At 36.6% G+C, this 23,129-nt stretch overlaps 1 protein-coding gene across 4 annotated transcripts in view; it reads left to right on the forward strand.

Moving 5' to 3' along the window:
- The first annotated feature begins 2,917 nt into the window (after positions 1-2,917).
- The window catches only part of LOC103695721 (rho GTPase-activating protein 7-like), a 32,389-nt gene continuing 12,177 nt past the window's right edge, over positions 2,918-23,129 (forward strand). For 2 of the 4 annotated variants that reach the window (XM_008777123.4, XM_008777140.4), the window contains exons 1-17: positions 2,919-3,429; positions 5,747-5,878; positions 8,136-8,172; positions 9,583-9,659; positions 11,581-11,651; positions 11,756-11,834; positions 12,256-12,397; positions 15,935-16,060; positions 17,197-17,274; positions 17,446-17,501; positions 17,605-17,674; positions 19,037-19,121; positions 20,890-21,133; positions 21,221-21,448; positions 22,149-22,496; positions 22,570-22,619; positions 22,986-23,046. In XM_008777123.4, coding sequence (XP_008775345.2) covers positions 3,409-3,429; positions 5,747-5,878; positions 8,136-8,172; positions 9,583-9,659; positions 11,581-11,651; positions 11,756-11,834; positions 12,256-12,397; positions 15,935-16,060; positions 17,197-17,274; positions 17,446-17,501; positions 17,605-17,674; positions 19,037-19,121; positions 20,890-21,133; positions 21,221-21,448; positions 22,149-22,496; positions 22,570-22,619; positions 22,986-23,046 — 1,905 coding nt within the window. In that variant the 5' untranslated portion in view covers positions 2,919-3,408. Of the gene's footprint in view, positions 3,430-4,124; positions 4,144-5,746; positions 5,879-8,135; positions 8,173-9,582; positions 9,660-11,580; positions 11,652-11,755; positions 11,835-12,255; positions 12,398-15,934; positions 16,061-17,196; positions 17,275-17,445; positions 17,502-17,604; positions 17,675-19,036; positions 19,122-20,889; positions 21,134-21,220; positions 21,449-22,148; positions 22,497-22,569; positions 22,620-22,985; positions 23,047-23,129 lie in introns of those variants that run through there. The other 2 variants (XM_008777115.4, XM_039128974.1) reach the window with 2 other exon arrangements.

Below are 23,129 nucleotides of genomic sequence, written 5' to 3' on the forward strand. Positions count from 1 at the left end.
AAGCGGAGGAACGAGAAGGAGGTGATGGATCGCATCTGCCAATCCAACACCCCAAGAGCTTGAAGCTCTATTCGCTGAATCGAATATGAATCCTTCTTCCCTCTGCACGTTAGGAAAGAAACTGAGAACTCGAAACCAAGACGTAATGAGATCAAAATTAAACGGGCCTTTTGTTGGTGCTTGGAAATCGGTGATCTCCTTTCCTTTGTGCCAAAATTAAAGAGCGCTGCTAAATTAGTGGGAAACGCATTTCAGGAATAGAAATCCTGTTATGTTATCACATGATAACTATTCTATTTGGAGATAGAAACTAAAAAGTATGTGATGGTGGTTAATTGAAAAAATTTAAACTTTTTGGATCAATATGTTTCGCTCAAACTTGAAGGCATGTCTCCATAATTTAATCTTAAATTTTAATAATTTGTCGCTTATAATAAATTTTGAAAACTTATTTAGATAAAAAAATATTATAAGAAGTTGCATCAAGTTAAAATTTAAAATTTTATTTTGGATCAAAGACATAGTATAGCAAAATTAAAATCATATTATAGAAAATAAATTTTGAAATAATTTCATGAAAAAGGCATGCCAATCTGTGTCCATGCTTAATTTTTTTTTTCTTCTGAAACTGAGGCCTTTAATTGCAAGTCATTTGCACGTCCATTATAACGAATAACTTAATTTTTCAAGCAAAACGACGGCTCATAATGCAACCGAAATCATGACAGGTTATGCCTCGTTAAACCTAGGTACATGCAATGCATATTTAAGAAAATAAATTAATAAAAAGAGAAACAATATTATTATTTATTTATTTATTTTGAAAGGATTCAACAAATTGAGGATATGGAAAGAGATTGATAATTTTTTCAATAAAAAAGTAGAGTCTAACTAGTTTGAAATATCTAGTGAGTTGTATAGAGGAGATAAGAATAAATAAAAATGCACATGCATTATATATCAAATTTTTCAATCACACTGTTTTCTTAGAAATTCATAGAGAGGACTATGGATGTTTTAGTTACAAAATTTGGCTGATGGAATCTAAATGATATGTTATTCTTTTATTTAATAATATAGTATAGATATTTATAAAATAGAAAGTGATCAATATAAACAAAAAATATAAATGCTACCACTTACCACGATTACTTAAGATTAGACAAGTGGTTAAGTTTCTATGTAAACAAAAACATGGAAAAACAAAGAGGAGTTTTCCAATCTGCAGAGGCATGAGTGTCCATGACTCATCTCTCTTGTTTGCCTTTAGTTGCTTTTGTTGGAATTTCTCGTAAAGACTAGAGTCATACCCAAGTCCAACCATAACCTAAAACCCAAGTATGGCACCAACTTGACTCAATCTAGTCTAAAAATAATAATTTAAAATTTAAAATATTTATATTTTTTTCTAATATCGAGGATCTCAATCATAAAAATAAAAAGATTTTTTTTTTTTAGATTTTGCAAAGCCCCACCTCTTTCCTCCCCTCTTGCTATCATGTGATCGAAAAATAGAAAAGAGAAGGTCACGGATATTAGTCACATGCGATCCTGGTTTTTCTTTTTTATATAAAAGGTGCTTAATATGGGTTTCAAATTAAATTCTTGTATTTCTCAAAAGATCCTCCTATTACAATTATTCAAAGGTAACTCTATTTCTACCCCCTTCTAGTTGTCAACATGATGCCATTACTAGCACCCACACATATGCAGTACACATTAAAAAATAAATTAACAAAAAACAAAAAGGATCCGAATTAGGACACAAGAGAGATAAAATGTGTGGATAGAAAGACCATCATTTTTGTTGTTGTTTTCAAATTTTAAAATAAGTCTCATGGATTGGGGATGCAGGTGAGATGGGTAGAGTTTTTTTTTTTTTTTTTTTTTTAAAAGAGTTTTTAGGATATCTAGAAACACATGAATTATATATATATACACAATATTATTTGTATTTTTTTCAACACTAATTGTCTATGCATTCTAATCATTGATATCACAATCGAGAGTGATGCTAAGCATACTTACATATGTAGGAAAAATTGCCTACATATACTAACATAACACCACCAAGTATCCTAGCATCTTTTTTAATCACTCTATTTAATTCTATAATTGTTTGCCTGCAAAAAGACTTAGAGATTTTAATAAAAATTTTAGTCCGTAAAGATGCATAGGTTTATATATATTGTAGAAAACTTCAATATTTATTGATCATATCCTCCTGCTCATCGAGGCAACATGCTTATATTTAAGAAATATTTGAGAAACAAGCATGTTTCTTAAATTAATCTTTTCATTGATATTTGTAATTAAAAAATAAATTTAAATGCGCAACAAAATAATTAGAAAATATTGATTGATATATTGGTACTATATCTGCTATAGTATCAAAAATATCAAGATTATTAGAGCTGAAATAATAATTTATAAACCAATCAATGCTTCATACTTTTGCCTAGGTCTCTTGTTAAAACGAAAATCTTGTTTTAATCATGCATACGATCCTCAAGCTATACTACCATAATTTTTATCTAATCTTGAGCTCAGGTTTCTATATTAAAGCCGATTAGAGGCTGAGTTTGGGCAATGAAAATATCAAATTTTAAATAAAATGGGCTCAAAATCTGACTCAAAATAAATATGCTTGAGATTGCTCTACCCTAGCGTTACTCAATTGAAATCGAAATAAATTATCCTGCCTTGAAGGAAAAATTCAGCACAATCGCCATCGGGCAACGTCAAACCTGTCCCCGCCACCAATCACGCAGCCTTTACTTATTTTTTTTCAAAAAAGTAACCTGGGCCCCACTTAACATCACACCATGTCGACGGCATCCAACATGGGTGCCACAATATTCCTCCTGCGGAAGAACATATCCATTATACTGGCGTCCCGATAAAAGAACTCTCTGTTCGAGTTCCGATCTTCCGTACGCGTGTCCAAGAGAGCCATCGCACGGCCCCTTTCGCACCGCCTCCCGACAAGAGGCGGTGCGCGGGATCGCAGACGGCACGTGGCTGGGGCGTCCGCATGCGGGTCTTCCCCGTCCGAGACGCTGCGGCCGCACGGCGCCCGGGTCTCGGGGGACTGTAACGGGAGAGAAAGAAGAGCGAGAAGAGAGAGGGACGGGGACGGTGGAGAGAAGAGATAAAGAGGGGCAAGAGAGAAAGGCGGAGCGAGGGAAGCGCGGGCGCGAGAGAGACGAGGGAGGGAAAAGAAAACGAAAAGGAAAAGGAAAGAAATTCGTTGGGGGTTGTGGACGGCCTTTCTTGCCGAGGGAATTCGGTTCTTGCGCGTAACCCCGACATCTCGATCACTACATTGCCTCTCTAATGGCGAAATCCGTGTAGTTTGATGGTGCCGCAGCCCCGGAATCGATCAAGGTTGGCGGCGGAGCCACTCGGATGATCGTTGGTGCCCCAGAGGTGCCCCCCTTTTAACTCCCCCCACCCCCGCCCCTTTTTTTTCGCCTGAAACCTTTTACTGGAAAGGCCGTTTTATCGCAAGATTCTGTAGCGATTGTGATGTCAAGTTTATTCAGGCAGCGGCCTTTCTAGGGGTTCTTGATCGGTTTCCTTCTGTTTGTTGTGTTTGTTGGTGTGAATCTCGATTTCTTGATGATGTTTTGTTGGTCTTTGGCTTTCATCTCCTTGTTTTTTGTGTATAGATTGACCATATGATAACTCAAATTCTTGATTGTTTTGCTATCATGCTTCTTTATTCCTGCTGAAATTTATTGCATCATCGGCTACGTTTGATGTTGTCAGGGAGTTAATTTAAAACCTTTTTGTAATGTATGACGCTGAGCTGAACATGTTGTAGGGGAGGAAAGAAAGGAGAAATCGGTTCTATCATGTAAGAAGAATCAGCTAGATGAAAACAAATATAGCTCGTTTTGTAATATTGGACAAACTCTGTGGGACCGGACATGGCATATATAAAAATAAGTACTCCATACCTATACCGGTGGTGAGACTAGAGCTGGAAGAACGCCCTCATTAGGTGAACAACTCAAAAACTTGAAAATCTCAATTCTAGAAGAGAACATTGGTCATATTATGATCTAATGGATGAAAGTTGAAAGTTGAAACTTTGTCTCAGTTGTTTGTCATGTAATCGTCACATCTGAAAACTTCATGGTAAAGTTGTCCCCATATTTTACCTAATCTTCAATTTCGAATAAATTTTTAAAAATTCTTTAAGACAATATTGTGTATATGAGTCTTTTTATTTTTGTATATAAATCTCATATTCCTTTTTTCATTTCTTCCAATATTACTTTTTTTGAATTACCATATAATATTTTTCATTAAATTTACTAGACTGCACATTTTTGCCCTTGCTGAATGCAATAATAAATCCTGATATTCAATGGTATAGTTAGTTCAACATTAGATCTAAGTCATTTTGAGCACCTATGAAGTTCTGAGTCGGCATATGTAATTACCCAATTAGTAAGTCCTTTGCGGAAGGTGGAAAATTTATTTGTGGTGGTTGATCTACATGCAAAAGCTGTTCTTCCATGTCATGGACAAATCAAACATTATTTCCTGTTTCCAGCAAAAAATACAGTGCTTTCAAAAGAATATGCACACATATTTTGCAGGGAAGCTGAACATCCTGTCCTTTGTTTGACTGCCATCTTACATCACTTTAGCCCTTTACATGGTTTGCATTTTATGTTTAGTTCATGTACATAGTTAGACCTGTTTTCTGACAGTTGGGCCTGTTTCTGTACACAGTGAAGTTTATTTCGATACACACTTATCCACAGGAGAGGGACTAAACAAAAAATGGCCATTCTAAACCAAGTACTGGACATAAAAGACCTCAATTTTCCCTATTTCAAATTACAAGTAATGATGTTTATGTTGGATTACCCGTGTTACATCTTTAGCTTTGAGCCACTCCAGTTGCAATGCAAAATTTTATGGATATGGGATTAGTCATTGTGGCTATTGCTTAGCTTAGTGATGCAGTTGGTTTCAACAACTGTATCTTTGGTCCATGCTGTTTTCTAATGACAAGGATTCATTAATCCAAACTTAACAATGAACGGGCCTTCTCTATATGCAAAATTACCAACACAATCGTATCTTCCCTACTGATTGGGAAATTTAATGCTGTAGTGTATTTCATGCGGTTCATTCAGCACACACTTTGCATTAGGTCTTCTTTTTGCCCTTTCTTTCTTTGTGTGTGCGCGTGAGGGGTTGGGTTGAAAACTGCCTGCCATTAGAATGTAAACTTGGTGGCTGTAGATTGGCTTTCGTACCACTTCGTATCATATTGTAGCCTAGAAGTACAATTGAAATTTTTGATTCAACCAGTAGCCTGCAAAACCTTACGCTTTCTACTGCACTATTTCCTTTTTCTCAACTAATGCCCTATAATCCATGTTGGATTCTAAATTAGTTGATGAAGCACATGAGTTCGGCAGGCAAGAGCACCACAGCAGGAATGTGAGAAATAGTTGTGGCCTGTGAACACGCCATGCATTCTCTAGTTAACATGATTAATTGTAGACCTTCTTTTCTTTATGTTTCTTTTGATTTCTTTTTCCCCCTTCAAATGGATATGAAAGCGTTCCTTTTTCTTGGAAATCACTTTTCTGGTCTTAATTTCTTGTAAATTGGTCTGTTCTTGAACTTCTTTCCTGTGCCTGAGGAGTAGAGCATTTTTGTATGGCCTGATTTTGCTTTTTGATACCTTATAAAGCTTAAGATTATGCCTTTGTGGCAGATGGCCTCATCCAATCTAACTGAAAATGCAATGCAATGCAAAACATGTCATGGCGAGGGGGACCCGAATATCCGGACCACATGGATCTCCGACAATCCTGATAAACAATCAAATACATGTCCTAATTGTCAGGTTGGTATAATTTGTTGAGAGTAAAATTCTCTCTCTTAATTATATTACAATCTCACTTTTCTACCAAAGAATACTTATATTTCAGTGTCTCAGTTTTGTACAAATTCTTAAAATATGCATCACAAATGAATCAATGATTACTTAAATAGTGTTATCCATGTCTAACATGAAATTGAGATACATCTGACATATGATTATGCAATGTTTAAGCCTGCTTTACATGATTTGTTGCTTAGATCTTAAAGTACAATGATTTTCCTCCTAAGTGGGCATGATCTAAAGTGAGGGAAATCTGCAATCCTCTAATATGGTTATGGAAACCATTGATGAGTCAGGGATAGATGAAGCGCTCTTACTTCAGGTTGGTGGATTGTTAGGAGTGGTGCTTGCTGGCTTCTTGTTTCATCAAACTGGAGAAAGTTGGATGGTGTTTTTCGTGAAATATGCAAATGGGATAATCAAAGGGGGTTTATCAGTTAGTGGATTGGAACACTTTCTTGGGTGCATGGAGACTAAAATTCTCTTTTGTTGCTTAAGAAGTCTTTGCAACTTGATGTAAGAGTGGGACTGGCATGGGCTTCTAAGAGCATTATCAATTCCTAGCTCATTAACATTATGTTTTTGCTGTGACATGAAATATTGAGATGGATGGAGTATTTTGGATCAGGCATTATGTTTTTGGGCGGATGTTAGGGAGTTGGTTTTAGAAAATGGTGTTGCGGCACTGTTCTTCTAAAGGGAGTCGGTTTTAGAAGATGGTGTTGCAGCACTGTTCTTCTAAAATCATTATCCCAAATTCTTCCTCCATTTCTTCGTATTTTGTGATGTTCTGATGTATACTAAACTTGAGGTTTTTTAAAGTAACTTTTGGCATATATCATCCACCTTTATCTCCTACACAAGGATGGCAAACACTACTAGAATTGGGACATCTACGAGGATTCTTTGAGAATGCCTTCTATAATTTAGTAATGATGATCTAGTGTGGGTCTAAGTTCTAATTTGTGATTGGGAAGACAGCATCTTTATAAAGTTTGTGGTCTCATAGAATTTTCACCACGACATTCTTTAGTACTGGGGCTGGAAGCTATGTTGGATCGAAAATGAACTACTATTGTTAGTTAAAAGACAATACAGGCAGACTATATTGGACTAACATATGAGCACCATTCTTGTGGACTCCCATTGGAGCTCTCTCTCTCTCTCTCTCTGTATCCCCATATCTCACTTGCTCGCTCGCTCTCGCATTCTCTCTTTTCTCTCTCTCACCCCCCTCTGCATCATGGTGTATTTCTACGTATTGGCTTTTGTATTGAACTGGACTATCCGCTATGAAGTGTATAATTTTGCTTTTGGCAATCATCTTCTTTGGCTTTTAGTTTTATGCATGTCATTCCTACTCTCAGATTGAATAACTTGAAATTAAATCCACCATCACGTGCAGCTAGATCACCCTCCAAATCAAGGATTAAATTACCACGTGTTTTACTGATGCAAGTCACAAACCGCCATCATATAATATCACACCATACTGGAGTACATTGGTCACCTGTTAGGGACTATAATAGAAAATAGTTCCATGTCAATGCATAAAAGTACATTCTAATGCATGCTGAATCAGCATGTACTTGAATTATTATGCATCAGCATTTATCAATATGCATGATACAGCTATGCATTGTGCTTGTTCCTGCTTGGCATAGTACAACATCTGATTTCTTGATTTGGATTACTTGCATTAAGATGCTATTTTTGAGGAATATGATGCTACAACTTGCTTCAAATTCTTCCTCGACAGAGATTCTCTTGATGCTTTTTGGAGGCTATCAATCTGGTCTCTTCTGTTTAAGCAGATCATGAGCTTTTGTTTTACTAATTCTCCTCATATGTGCTTTCACCCACAGCTCCAGTTTAATTTCCAATTTTGGACATGGAATCTAAATTCCTTATCAGGTTTTACTTAAAGTATTTCTAGAATCTGACTTGAATCCCACAGTCTCACCCCTCGTACAATCCTATTGTTGAAATTTGATTCGAGGAGCTTGGCAAAAAATTTACCATTGAGCATCTATTAGAAGATCTAGTGTATTATTAGGACCAAATTATATGAAATAAACAGTCACATGGCTTTAATTATGATGTATTATTATTACTATTCTCTTTATTTATTAGGTCTTTCTATTGTTTCACTTTAGCTTAGCCTTGGAGCTATTACTTTGTAAAAAGATTTTAACTGCTGTATGCTTTATGACTACAGATTTTTAAAAGTGGGCCACTATTCATATCATCTAAAGGTAAGCTTTTTCCTATTTGCCTGGAGAAAATTGTTTACTTTGGTATGACTAACATGTTTAGGTAGTTTTCTTTTTCTTTTTTCTTGTTTGCCATTTTTGTCATTATTTGTATTATGTGAGCGAACCAGTCGACCTATTTTTAACAATCTTTGTCAGCATAGAATAACTCGAATTAGCTACATTTAGAGACTTAGCTATTGAAGTGGTAACTAATATGTAGCATGCAATTTCTGAAACCTAGAGTATTATAAACAAAGGTTAAAGGCTAGCAAACCATCATCGATAACAGACAAAGTTGGACATCCATGGAGGAGAATAGGGGCCAGCATGGTGATTGCTTTAACTATGAGCAGCCAGGAAATTCACTTGCGATTACTGAGCAAAAACTGCAGCAGCAAATTTTATTAAAACTTCTATTTAATTCTTTTTGATGCTGTGCTGTTTTGTAGTTTAGCTCTATCTTAATACATAATTAAATATTGTGAATTTACCCGAAATTTTGCAATTTTTAGTATTTATTTTATCATAGTTTGTTTAACCAGCCTTTAGAAAGGCACTTCATGTTTATCAAATCTTATACTTCAAGATAAGGCTATTTAAAATGCTTTGAGGCTTACGTGTGATGGCATATGAATTGCGGCATACTCATCACATGAAGAAGCTCTTGTCAGGCACATGCTTTGGTCTGTAGATGCTTGCAAGTTTTTACATGATGATGAAGTCCATACGTCACATAACATCCAAACACGAACTATCTTAATAATTTAGTTATTTTTTTATTGAAAATATGTTATATACATTGATACTAGATTACTAGGTGCCTAGTAGTATAGCGACATGCGTTAGAGCTTGGGGCATAGTTTTTAATCTTATACATGTCTTCTTGCAACCATAGCACAACATTTGTCTTTTGTCTAATATACCTCTGTTGTTTCTACTAATGTTTTTGTACCGCCCAATACTGGGGATCCCATAGTGACTCAATAAGGTACCAGTACAGTATGGGGGAGCAATATGTATTGTACCGACACATAATACAGCTGCTGTCTTGCCTCCAGTAATGTATCATGTGTTTGCAGTTTGTACCATGTGTCAATATGACATTGTACCATGCTGACCCAACCCATACCGATAAGCTACAGGTACAAGGTCCTGTGCAGAGTTTGAACACCTTGGTACTTTTACTTTTATCAGTCCATGTCAACCATAGCATGGTGTTTCTATCTATTCCATGCCACGTACCAACAATTAATTTGAAGTTTGAACCATTCCTCAATTGGAGCTCAGGGAGATTGTTTGTAACAATAAATTTATACTCTTAATTTTGATATTATTAATTGATCAAAAATATTGATATTTTTTGTGTAATTCATATATTGGAATTTTGTATTGCATTTGATGAAATTGCAGGAATAGGTTGGACATCATGGAAGAAACGCTGGTTTGTTCTTACACGCACTTCATTGGTCTTCTTTAGAAGTGACCCTGTAAGTATTTTGTTACCTTCATCTCACTGTTTAACTATTAATATATATTTATCATGTATCATTCCTGTTCTGTTATAGCTCCAAGCATTATGTGTCTGTTTTCATGTTCTGTGCTCTTGCGTGATTGAAGACTCATGGATCTTTTCTCATAGCCAGTCTTACCTCCTTTCCTTTTTCACAAATCCTGCTCATACTAGGAAAGATTTGTCTTATAAAAGGAGTCTATTAGGTCTGGAATGGGACATTTCTGCTTGAGATATTTTGAAAAAAGGGGTCTGCCACTCTGTCTTCACCCTCTTTCCTCTCTTTGCTGCTCCTGGTCTTTGCTTGCTTTGAATATGAAGCTTGTATCATCCTGAGGACTGTTTTCTTATATGCTGTGGAAAACTATGTGAACACCCTTCCAAACAGTGGATTACTTCTTTCATGTATCACCATTACCTCTTATTACACTATTTTCCTCGTATCCCTTAGTTATCAGGTTTTCTATCACATCTTTGAGTCCTATTAGTTCTCTTGAATCATTTCAGGTCGAAATAGATTATATATTATAGTCCATCCTGTTTAGATTGTTCTCCTTTCTAGGTTTTAAAAACTGTGGGATGAGGCTGTCCTGATTTTTCCATGGAACGGGATGCCCATATATCAACACTTGGAATAGTGGATGTCCCATCCTGTCCCAGTCATTTCCCAACTTGTTCTGCTGACACTCAGGAGTCGGGATGGTGCCCATCTTGCTAAAATTAAAGAGAAGAGATAGTTATTTTCAGTTGTCTGCGTACCGAACACTCATTAGCCTACCTGCAGAGTTATACTAAAAGTGTTTCTTCTTCCATTAGGCTTTTATATGTCTTTTTTTGAGATTGTGTAATGTCATAGGGTTTATTCACATGACAAATAAAGTTTGCACAGAATTTTAACTTCATTCACACCTATGGCTAGGAAATCTGCTAGATTCATTGTTCGACCAGGTGGAAAGTCGAAAGAGGCACCTCCTCTATTATGCTCAAGTTACTTGCTCTCTCAAAACGAAAACCAAAATAGCTGACAAGTAGTAAAAATGAACCTGCATAACAATGACATGATACAGAGTAGTTTTTTTTAGATATGTATGATACAGAATAGTTGCCTACACATGCTCATCATTAATGAGCTTGGTTAGAAGTAAGAAGAGTAACTTTCATATGATACCCCTGAGTGTAGTATGTATGGATTGCCTGCTTGTTGAACAGCAGAAAAATTATCTAAATGAGAATGGCAAAGCGTAATAAATATTGATAACTTGCAGAGCACCATAGACAACTGCTTTTCCAGTCAGATTTTAAAGGGATGACTGGATGTCTGTGAGTGTCTGTGCACAGCAGTTACTAGCACATGCTAAAATTAATACATTCTCATCTTTAATATTCTCATCATGCTTGTCATCTTATCAGCATGAAGTCATTTAGTTTACAATTTCAAGCCAACTTTTAATGTAAAATTGGTTGATTTTTTTTCTTTGGTCAGATAGAACTGGGTTTAAGCCTCAAAATTTAAACATTAGATTTTTAACTAATATAGTCAAGAATTCGCAAACGCACAGCTTCATATTAAAGAAGAAAAGAGCTACATTTGACCCATTCAACTCCGTCATTTTTCAGCATCCATTCCCTTTTTTTTCTCATGAGAAACTGCAACTTTAGTAGATAATTACTGACCTCGTCTCCTAACTTATGAGTTTTTGCCCAACCTCGAGGGTATCCACAGTTCTTGTAATATCTTATGCCCTTGTAAAGCATCATTTTCTGCAACAAAATATTGACAAAAATCATGTTCTGTAGTTGATGACCTCATACAAAATATTCTTTCTTTCTGATATCTAGTGCTTATTTGCTTGCCTCATATCTGTTGTGGTCAATAATGGTGGGCCCCATCTTTTCAGAATTCTCTCCCTCAGAAAGGAAATGAAGCGAATCTTACCCTTGGTGGTATGGACCTAAACAATTCTGGAAGGTAGGAATTTCTTCATAAACTAATAAAGCCTGATGCCAACTGAAATGTTAATTTAGCCCTAAATCTTCATTGGCAATAATCTTAATGTACTGTAAATTGCACAGTGTTGTTGTGAAAGCAGATAAAAAGCTTCTGATAGTGCTTTTTCCTGATGGCCGTGATGGGCGAACTTTTACGCTAAAGGCAAGTTTCCGTGCCGTTCTGTCTTTAATTTTTGCCCAGATATTGCAATATACAGCTATTATATTATGTCCATGGTCTGCCGTACCGGTCGGTACGGGCCGGTACCGGCTGGTACATACCGGTACTGGACCCTACCGGTACGATACAGCTACATATTTCGGTACCAAACCGTACCAGCCCGTACCGACCGGTACCGATGCGTACCGGCCCGTACCGACCGGTACCGACGCATACCGAACTGGTACCGGCCCGAACCGACCAGTCCGTACCGGCTCCAATTTTTTTTAGCTTTTAACCCCATCGGTACCGTACCGGTTCGGCTCGGTTTGGTTCGGTACCGTACCGGTACCAATGCCCACCGGTACATCGGTACAGTCGGTACTGCGTACCTTGATTATGTCAACATTCTTTGATCAAACAGGCAGAAACTTCGGAGGATTTATATGAATGGAAATCTGCATTGGAGAATGCTTTGGCACTAGCACCTGGTGCATGTGCAATGGGGCAGAATGGAATCTTCTGCAATGATATTACTGACTCAAATGAAGCTTCAGGGGAACAAGGTTTGCTTTTTCCCCCCTTTTGATATTTCTTTTTTGCTCATATACGCAAAAGTGCATATCATGTTGCCTATCATTATACTAAGTGAATAAGCTATAGCATGATATGCCCTATGTATCTGCATTCACTGTTCTACTTTTCATTATCTGAATAACTTGGATGGTACCAATTTGTTGTATGAAGCACCGCATAGCAAAAAATGGCTGACATCCAATTCTCCAATGTGTTTGGCTTTAAAGGCAAGTTGCAGATGGCTAAGACTTACCAAAGATTAATTTAAAGTCATCAGTGTATGCATGATCATGATATTTAATGAGAAAATTAGAAAAACATGGGTGTTGTACTTGTAAGTATTGATGATTAAATGATTATGTTTTAACTGGACTGTTTAACTGCTGAGATGGTCACTAATAGAAGCGAGGAGTATGATCATCAGAATGAAGAAGATAGGGTATTTTCTGTCTCTCCTCAATACTGAGCTCATTTCCAAGTGAAAAACTTATGATGCAAACATTTTACTAGAACATGTTAGAAACCTTGAAGAATGTGAGAAATCTCATTGATATTCATGTTAGATCAGTTTACGATGATAAAATGAGCTTAATGACATTTGAGAGAATTGAAAAGCTGTCAAGACAATCAAACAGCTCGAGAAAAGCTTAACTCTGTGATTTATGTAAATTAAACCCTAAACTGAAGATTTTCAACCACAATGCTTGCTCAGTTATGTGACTGAACCTTAGTAAATAACAAATGCTTTTAGTAGTTTACATCCTTTTTCATATGAGCATGTCAATGGGCTTAGTGGACTATTAAATATCAGGGATTGCAGACTCCTAAGGTTCATTAATCAATGTTGGTGGGAGCTTTTATACCATTAAAAAGAAAATGTGAATAGTAGAATCTACTGGGATAGGGAAACTAGCCTGAAATTATGTATACTGGCATGACGTAGCTTTTAAAACATCTTTATGTGTACTTTAAACTTCTAGATTTCAAAACTGCATATATATTGTTTGAACTTTTATGATAAAAATATTAAAGAAGTTCATCACCAAGTTACTGTTCTCACTTCTCACTACCGTGTTGATGTTCATCGATCAAGTACTCAACCACACCAGATCGTACTGGTCTCTGCCAGACATGCTGTTCCTGATGGGCAGGGAAACCTTCCTGTATTAAGTGTTGGTAGTTGGTATCAACAGATGTTTGGTATTGACAATTGGTATGACCTATACTGGTTGATGCTGGTATGATTACCAAAACTAGTACTTTAATACCTTAGTTATAATAACAATAATCAGCAAGCCAGCCCAAACTATTTAGTATTGGTTTTAGGCTTTTAGCTATATTTTATTCACCATAGTTTAAGGCTTACATTCTCATTCATTGCCACCTTTTAAAAACTCATTTTGTTGTTTTAACATTAAATTCAAATTCTGGCTTGCAGCCTAAGTCAACTCCTAACCTTGTCAGTATCGGAATGAGATTGATTCTGTTTCAACAGTTGTGATTACATGTTTTAAGTTAATACTTTTTTATTTTTTTATTTTTAAATATGTTTACAATACTTTACAATTTACATTGTTCTCAAGAATTGTATCACAAAACTTTGGAGGAGCTCAGTCACATGGTTTGAAATTTGAACTTTTTCCCTTTGATGGGATCTCTTGGAATCGCAATATACTATACCATTCTTCAAACTCATTTTAATGAGTTTTGCACCTCATCATGTCAGAAAATAGAAAATGTTCCAGTGGCTACTTCCAAACCAAAAGATGATGCTCTAATGTTTTATCTCTTATGAGCAAAGATGATGGAGAGATGGGAATGTATCTAAAATCTGCTGTTCTTTGCTAGATATGAAGCACCCTCAACTGTGGTCTGACTTGGTACTTGAAAACATCTAGTAGTTGTCATCTGCAGATGACATGATCACTTTAGAAGGCTGGAGGACACTCTGACTTTTGTTTTGAGAAAAAGTATTTGGTGCAAGGTCGGAGGAACTGGTACCGGGCATCGTACTGGTTCTCCGACAGCACGAGCCGGTACGGGCCTGTATCGACGAGGGCACGGTACCGTGGGAGAGGAAAAGAGAGAGAGAGAGAGAGAAAGGAGAGAGGCTGGCGGAGGGTGGTGGACGCCGGCGAAGGGCTGCGGTAGGCGAGGCCGCACCTCAGACCCCTGTTTCGTTGGAAACAGGAGAACAACCACGGCCTCGCCCCCCGCGGCCTCCGCCGGCCCCTCGTGGCCCTCCGCCGGTGTCCCAACCTCTCCCTCTCCCTCCCCCTCCCTCCCCCACTCGTTCTCTCTTTCCTTCTCCTTCTCCGGCCTCGGCAATGAGTCTCGTTTTCGCTGCCGGAACCATACCGGTGAGCCACCAGTACGGTTCGAAATGGCCGGTGTCACCGGTATGGCTCGGAACGGCCGGAACCGCCCAGTTCGAGACGGTTCTGCCGACCTTGATTTGGCGTTATTTGAAGGGAGAGTTAGCCTCTCGAAGACAAACTAGCTGAAATACATTGAGAAGATTAAAAAAACAAATGTATTTATCGTTACATGATTCATTGAGGCATATGATTGTTTCCTATATTCTGTCATTGGGGGGATGATAGAATCTGAAATAGTGTTACTTTCCTTTCTTTCCTTCATTTGTTATTTTTTGGTAGGTAGTAGGTACTTGTCATGCATTTTAGGATCAACAATAAGGTAAGTGCAACTGAGGTAGTGACCTTCAAATTTACCTTCTTTTTAGATTACCTTCAGATATATGTGTTGAACAATGAGATTGGTTTTACCAAGGACTGCTATCGCTCAATCCTTGTGATGGACTCTAAAATAGTTATATAAGGAACAAGGGCACCTTATAAAATACTCTTGTTTATCAAAATAGAGATAATGCATCACCAGCGAAATTCTACCTTGACCCATATTGGTCATGTAGCTATTGCTATGAAGATTACTTTCGCCAAAAAGACCTGAAGAGAGGATTTTATGCAGGTATTTGTTTTACTGTAATCACTTTACTGATTACTTGGAGAGAAAGTGATGTATATTCTTCTCTATATGGAAACGGTATCATATTACTTTAGCGAACAGAGAAAGAGAGAAATTAAACTTTTTGCTTCCTAATCTTTCTTGATTGACAACGGAAAGTTCCACGTAGGTTCTATGGTGGTATTCTTTAACCAAGACTTTGGATGAACATGCTGCCAAATATCTTTTTTCCTATGCCAACTTTAATTCAAGCAAGCATATGTTGATGCCACATGGTCAAGCTGAGATAGTGCTGTTTGCGCATGGGTCAACATTTCATTTATGTTTGACTAACTCTTGAAATATTATTGTTTCTGTTGCTAATGTGCAATTCATGGTACAATCTTTTTTGTGTTGATTATGCTTTAAGTCTTTCTTGTGCTCCTTTTGACTGAGTATGTAGGATTATAAGCCTTTTTGCCATGTATATTATGATTATGTGGTCCTTTTGGATGACGGCCATGGATTAACTGATTGAGCAGTTTCTTCTGTTGTTATTGCAGTGAAAGATAAGGAACCTGAACCTGTGAAATCCACAGTGATTGGTAGGCCAATTTTGCTTGCACTTGAAGATATTGATGGGAGCCCATCTTTCTTGGAGAAGGCCCTCAGATTCATTGAAGACTATGGTAAACCCTGTTTTTCTTGTTGTTTTATTATGTATTGTAACACCTATTTCAAATTTCTTTAATCTGCATAGTGCACTAAGAAAACGTAGAATGGATAACTTTTGTTGTTGTCATGTTCTCCATAATTTAGATTTACTTCATGGAGTAGGAAATGTGATTTTGTGCTAGATAACATTCTTTGTGAATGTTGTTCCAAATAGTTACCTTAACAAGAAATTTTCAAGCCATAGCCCATTAGTGTGATTTTGAACATATAATTTGCTATTTTGTCAAAGAGAAGAAAAAAACTAATTGAATGACAAATATGACCTCTTGCATTCAGAGGAGAGGAACGCCAGGATGGACAATATAATTGGAGGGCTCTTAATTCCATAAATTTAATAAAGAAACTAGAAAGGCCTCATCAATGTTGATTAAAGAGATTACCGTATTAATATGGCTTGTGTCATTACTTATCTATTTTCTATATGCTAATTTTTGAAAAAGAAGACCACCAATGCTGGTCCTTGGTCTGGATGAGTAAGGTGGAAGGTTGAAGTTAGGATGATAGCCTCTTGTGAAGTGTATGCGAAACTATGAAATAGATCCAAATTCAGTGTTCACAAATGCTAGGGGCATGTTATATCAGAGGCATTACTAAATTATGAGCATTTACAAAGCTGATCAGAAGAGTTGGGACAGGAATTGATGGCTATGGACTTATGGTTATAGTAACTTTTAGTTTTTAGAGGCCTGTTTGGGAACATCCTGCCAGATCTGGTGGGACCCAGAAGGCCAGTTCAGAGAGAGATGGAAGGGAGAGAGCATGAGATGGGGATGGAGAGCGTGGGGAGGCTGCAGGTCCTGATTCCCATGGGGAGAAAAAAAGGACCTTGGGAGGTCTTTTTTCTATCCCGCTGAGATCAGGCACATAGCTTCCCTGTATTCTCTCCTTTAGTCCGCCCCCTCTCATCCTCCCCATCCCATGAGGTCCTCCCTTTATCCTGCCGGATCTGACAGGATATTGCCAAACAGACCCTAAAAAAGTAGGGGCTTATTTGGAAGTTTGTTCTTTTATATAAAAGAGAATAAAGTCAAATTCTTATCCTGTTGCTGTGGAGGTCTGAATGTGCTTGACTGCACTAATTTTTCCACAGGGATCAAAGTGGAAGGTATCTTGAGACAGTCTGCAGATGTTGAAGAGGTAAAACGCAGAGTTAAAGATTATGAACAGGGTTTGTATGCTCTCCTTATTTTCCTTTCCATTATCTTTTTTGTTAGATTGTCTATTTTTCACTTAGTTGAGGCCAATATCCTATCTTTCATATTTAGAAGCAGGGCATCTCTTAAATGTAGCAGATAGTATATCTTAACAGCATATTATGTCCGAATTTGATTATTTTCAGGAAAAAATGAGTTCTCTTCAGATGAGGATGCACATGTTATTGGTGATTGTATCAAGGTGTTTGTTGCTAGAGAATCAAGATATGAGCTATTTTTCATTATTTTGTTCATTAGTTTCAGCTGAACTATGGTTATTTCTTAATTCTTTTTTATGTTTGCAGTATGTGCTTCGGGAGTTGCCATCATCTCCAGTTCCTGCATCATGTTGTACTGCACTGGTGGATGCATACAGTATGTCCCGGGCATTAGAGTACATATTCACATTTCATTATGAAGTCATAGCAATTGTACCTTACATATTCTTTTGTTGATAGACAACTTTTCTTGATATTAAGTTAAATTATATTAGTTCTTTCATATTATATATGTTAATTCTGGATTAACAGCATCTTTTGTTGTGCTAAGCATTTTTCTCTTTTTATTTGTTTTTGAGGGCCATGCATCTTTTTCCACTGCTGGTAATCCTTTTCTGAATAAAAAATGTATGCTTAAGATTAAAAAGTTGTACATAAGATGGACAAAGTAATGGGAATTATATATTTTAAAGTATTGCTATAGTGTGCAAGATCAATCAGACATCCAAGTTCAGAAAAGCTGATTTCGAACAAGATAGAACAGGTGCAATGCCATTTGAGATATCTGATATTTTATTCTACTTATTGTGTCAGTTACCTATGAGATTTTCGATATAACAGTATCCTATGTTTGGATGGAAGGGTTGGCATCACATTATTTCTCTATAAAACTATTTTTTTTTAAAAAAAATAAGATAACGAAAAGCAAATTCTCCCATTGGATAACAGTTCCATTCAAATTTAGAGATGGGCCTATTTTTCTTTTTCTCTCTCTTCTCAGTCACTATACATAACCAACCTCATGAGAATCTCCTTTATATTGTCTCTTTTGGTCCTATCTTTTTTCTAAATTATATTCATCAAAACCGACCAAACTGATTCAATTTTTGATAACCATAATATTTTTCCTAGACATGCATCTGCACGTTCTTGTATACTAGTATGTGTATATGTATAATGTAAGTATGCTGCATGAATTTGGATCCTTGTCTTCTTTGCTCTAGATGAATAGGAGTTTTCAAAAGAAAGTTTACTGCAAGCATATGATATCAAATATATACAGTGGAGCAGATGATGCCAATCATGTTATATAACCGATCTTGTACTCTATATTTTATTACTTTGAAGTATAAGCACTTGATGAGAACATCATAGCAACTGATAATGAGCTTCAAAATAATGGCATGTTTCATACTTGAACAAGCCTATGAAATCTGTAACAACATTTAAGACAACTAACATTGAGAAGCATAAACGCTTGTTCGGAAAGTAAAAAACGTGAATGTTCTAGCAACTAATGTTTAAGGTAGTGTCAAGTCCAGTACTTGAATTTTTGAACAAACTCATGAAATTTTGTAATACCTGGACTTCTATCATTTTATAGTTATTAACTGTTGGAACTTGGAAGATCAATAAGTATATGCATACATAGTCCTTTTCTATTATGTTCAATAGTCTATTGAATGTTAATCATATTGTTCAAGGATGTGAATTTTTCACAAAGTTTGATATTTAATAGGAACTGATCGAGGAGATAGAATGGATGCTATGCGTGCTGCAATATATGAAACTTTCCCTGAGCCTAATCGCCGTCTAGTGCAGAGGTACATAATTTTATCGTTAATATTATTTTAATGTATGCATCAAGATTCACCGAACTGGTATCGGAGTGCATACCGGCCGGTGACCGGTTCGACACGGTATAGGTCCTTATACCATACCTTTCCATGGCGTATCGAAACAAGGAGAGCCAGAGATGGAGGAGATAGAGGAAAAGAGAGAGAGAGAGGGAGAGGGAGGAAGGGAGGGTGAGAGAGCAAGGGGGGTGTGTTTTGGGGGGGGGGGGGGGGTGGGGGGGAGGAGAGGGGAAGTGGTGATGTGTACCAACAATGTGTGGGGTGCGAGGGCAAATTTATATCAAACTGAAACGTTATATTGAACCATGCTGGTAGTTGGCCGGTCCAACTCGGTACGCCCTAAACCGGCCGGTTCAACACGGTCTAGAAAACCATGAGTATGCATATATATATATATATATATATATATATGGGCCCTTTGAGTTTTAAAATGAGTTATCTTTGTGATGCAAGCAATAAAGTTCTGGTTTTGACAATATATATAGATATAGCATTTTATTTAATATTGCCAAACTCAATGAACTTGTGGATCTTTCTTATTTCAGGTAATTATAACCATGACCAACAATTCTTTTCACTATCTTTGTTGCACATATCTATATAAAATAAACTTTTATGCATGTTTTGATTTTTCCCTGATGAACCCTTTATTTGAGTATTTCCAAAGAGAGGAACTTCTTCAGACATGAGAAATACAATAATGAAGTGATATACAAGATGAGTGCTACTAGTAAGAGATAAATGTCAAAATGGAGAAGTCGAGCTATTTTCTGCTTGTTCATCTAGAATATTTTAAATTCAATGATGAGTCAATTGTCTCAGACTCTCAGTGTTGGTGTAATATTTTGCTTGTGATGGTTTAGCATTTCTAATGCCCATTGATATCCGTTAAAAGCTTGTATATGACACGCCCTAGTAGGCCCTGCTACTGTTGATTGTTTTTCCTTTATTTTCATAGCCTCTTTAAAGATGACAACAAGAGCTGTTCTTCAAGCTTGTATATTTTATGGACGCTGTCAGGTGCAATCATTGTTTCTTTTCATTTGACATGCACCATTTGTGTGCAGGCCTGTACATTAGTGGTCTTTATTCTATCATTAGCCGATGTACAGACTATTAACTATGACTTTTATCCTGAGTCCTCTGCTCAATTGAATTTTATGTAACACAAGTTGTTTTAATGCTTTAGCTGAATGGGTCGTATGATTTTAATTTTAGACCATGAGAATTTTAAATCACACATAATAAATGGTAAAATGCACTTCCTGTTGTTGCTAATTATTTATTTTCTAAGAATGTCATTTTATTGATTTTCTTTGTTCTGCTTTATAAGAAATGCCTGGCTGCTGTTACCCGACTGTTGGCCCTACGATAAGTATCTTGATCTCACAAAGAAGTTGCACAAACTTGTGGATAAATTGTTGATTCATACAAATGGAACATTTCTTGTCTATGTTTCCTGATGGAAGACATTTTTTCCCTTTTCTTTATATGAGTTTAAACTTAAAAAAACAAAGAACATATGCATAACTCTGTTGAAGAAAACATTCTACACAGCGATGTTTTATGTGACCGTTCTTTCAGCGATTTCATAGTTGTTTCCTACATGCTTCGGCAAAGTGTGTTTTCTGCATTACATGATTTCAGACAGTTTTTGCAAACTTCTTTTGCTACTGCCATCTGGTAGTGTGTTATTAGCTAATTCTACAACCCGACATCACTTATTTTCTTTCAGGATTCTAAAGATGATGCGAACAGTAGCCTATCACAGATCTGAGAATCGGATGTCTCTATCAGCTTTAGCAGCTTGCATGGCCCCATTACTTCTGCGCCCGCTCCTGGCTGGTGATTGTGAATTTGAGGATGATTTTACTATGGGTGGGGATGGTTCTATTCAGCTTCTTCAGGCTGCTGCAGCTGCTAACCATGCTCAAGCTATTGTTATAATTCTACTAGAGGAATATGGAAACATATTTGATGTAAGATTCCTTTTAGTTTTCCATATAGAGATACTTGTTTTAATCTTAATGTATTTGAGCTTTATGAACTAACAATTAGCTGTTTAGGAGGATCTTTTGGAGGACGGATCCTTTTCTTCAGAACTTTATTCTGAATCTGAAGGTGGTGATGTTGAAGATGATGAGTCAACTGATCATGACATCCCAGAAGATGATGGATATCATGATGGACATAATGGCCTTGAAACAGATATAGATGATGATCCTGAACGTTCGTCTAGTGGGACACTTAGTGAAAGAAGCAGTTATGATGAAAGTGATCCATATGATGATAAGGTTATGCATCCTTGCATACTTATAGTTAATTGATTTTTTTTTATTCCAACTTTTTTTATTATCTTTGTATTTTTACTTTACAGCAGTTTTTCTTGTACATTTTGAGACGAACAGTTTCCTTATCAAGTTTGTTTAGTTATGTTTTTCTTTTGTTTTGCAAAGGAAAGTCATTACCATGAGTTCATGACTATGATCATTGTGCCCTGATTACTTAACTGAGTAAAAAATAATATAGGTCTCTATAACTGCCGGCTGGCATTTTTGGTTTTGGTATTCACTTACAGAGGGTTGAAAAAAGGCAGTCATTAACTTTCCTTTTTGCTGATCTAGGGGAGAGTAACTTGATTCATTACACTGGTTGGTTAACATGGACTATAATTGGACGACTGCTAACAGCTACTTAGTTCTTCACGGTTATTAGTGTTAAATTTTAGGCTTCCTGTCAGATTTTTCATCTACTTATCAATGCTGATTAATTGTCATGGAAACTCCTTCCTCTTAATTGCAGTAGTAAATAATACTAATAGTTCATTTGATGCAGTATAAATTATCTGGAAAATTCTAATCTTATGCATGATGTTGCCTATACATTACATATTTTATTGTTTAATTTAGAGTAGTGTTCACGAAGAAGTCCCACTATTTGCATCTGTTAGTATTGTTTGGAAATATATTTATTCAATACTATGTGACTATGTAGGCTACTGAAGATGAAGATATAGATGGTACATCTCCAAGAGATGATGAGCCCTCAAACACAAAGCGTACTCTTTTGTTGCGACACGATCATGATCAGAAATCATCATCAACATCTAATATCCCATATCCTGAGGATGTTGGTGTACAGAAGTATGAAATTTTGCCGAATGAAAATATTAATTCCTCTGCTGCACCTAGCTGCGAGCCCAACGAATCCATTGGGAACGTTCCTCCTTCCACAGAAGCAATGCTCAAGTCAGTTAGTCACAATGTAACCTCAAGTGTCACAGACAAATCAAATGAACCAGCGCCCAGTATTAAACAACGCACTGTATGGGGACGTACCTCTGTGAGTGTAATTATATTGCACTGTAGATTGCTATATAAAGGAAGACTCGTCTTCTTATTTGTTTGTTTTCCAGGCAAGAAAGAACCTCTCGATGGAGTCAATTGACTACTCTAGTGATGATGAGTAAGTATTGTATTTACTATTTGAGCTTGTCTTTTGGGGGTAAACTTCTGCTGCACTGTCTCGTTGTAATTTCCTTTTTCTAGTTTTGCTTTTATACTTGTTACCTGTACTGTCTTATAAATTGTATATTTTACCCATTAAATTTAGCACATAGCTAAGATATGGCCATGGGAATACATAAATAAGATATACATATGACAAATATGTGTTTTAGATGGTTGACAGGCCATCACCTATATTAGTAGGCATGGATTCAGCTTATTGACATGTTTTGATTAACTTTATTTTGGCAGCTAATGGAAGTAAAATTACTGTTTTTGTTGATTATATCCATCCTTTTACTCCACTTTTTTCCCTCATAATCAGGATTGCTATTCAAAGGCTTGAGGGTACCAAGAGTGATCTTCAAACTAAAATTGCAAAGGAGGTGCCTATTCTAATTCATATACATTATAAGTTGTCAGTTTAAAATATTTTTAGAAATGTGCCATGCATACAAAAATTGATGAA

The sequence above is a fragment of the Phoenix dactylifera genome, chromosome 8 (genome assembly GCF_009389715.1).
Source record: "Phoenix dactylifera cultivar Barhee BC4 chromosome 8, palm_55x_up_171113_PBpolish2nd_filt_p, whole genome shotgun sequence".
Lineage (NCBI taxonomy): Eukaryota > Viridiplantae > Streptophyta > Magnoliopsida > Arecales > Arecaceae > Phoenix > Phoenix dactylifera.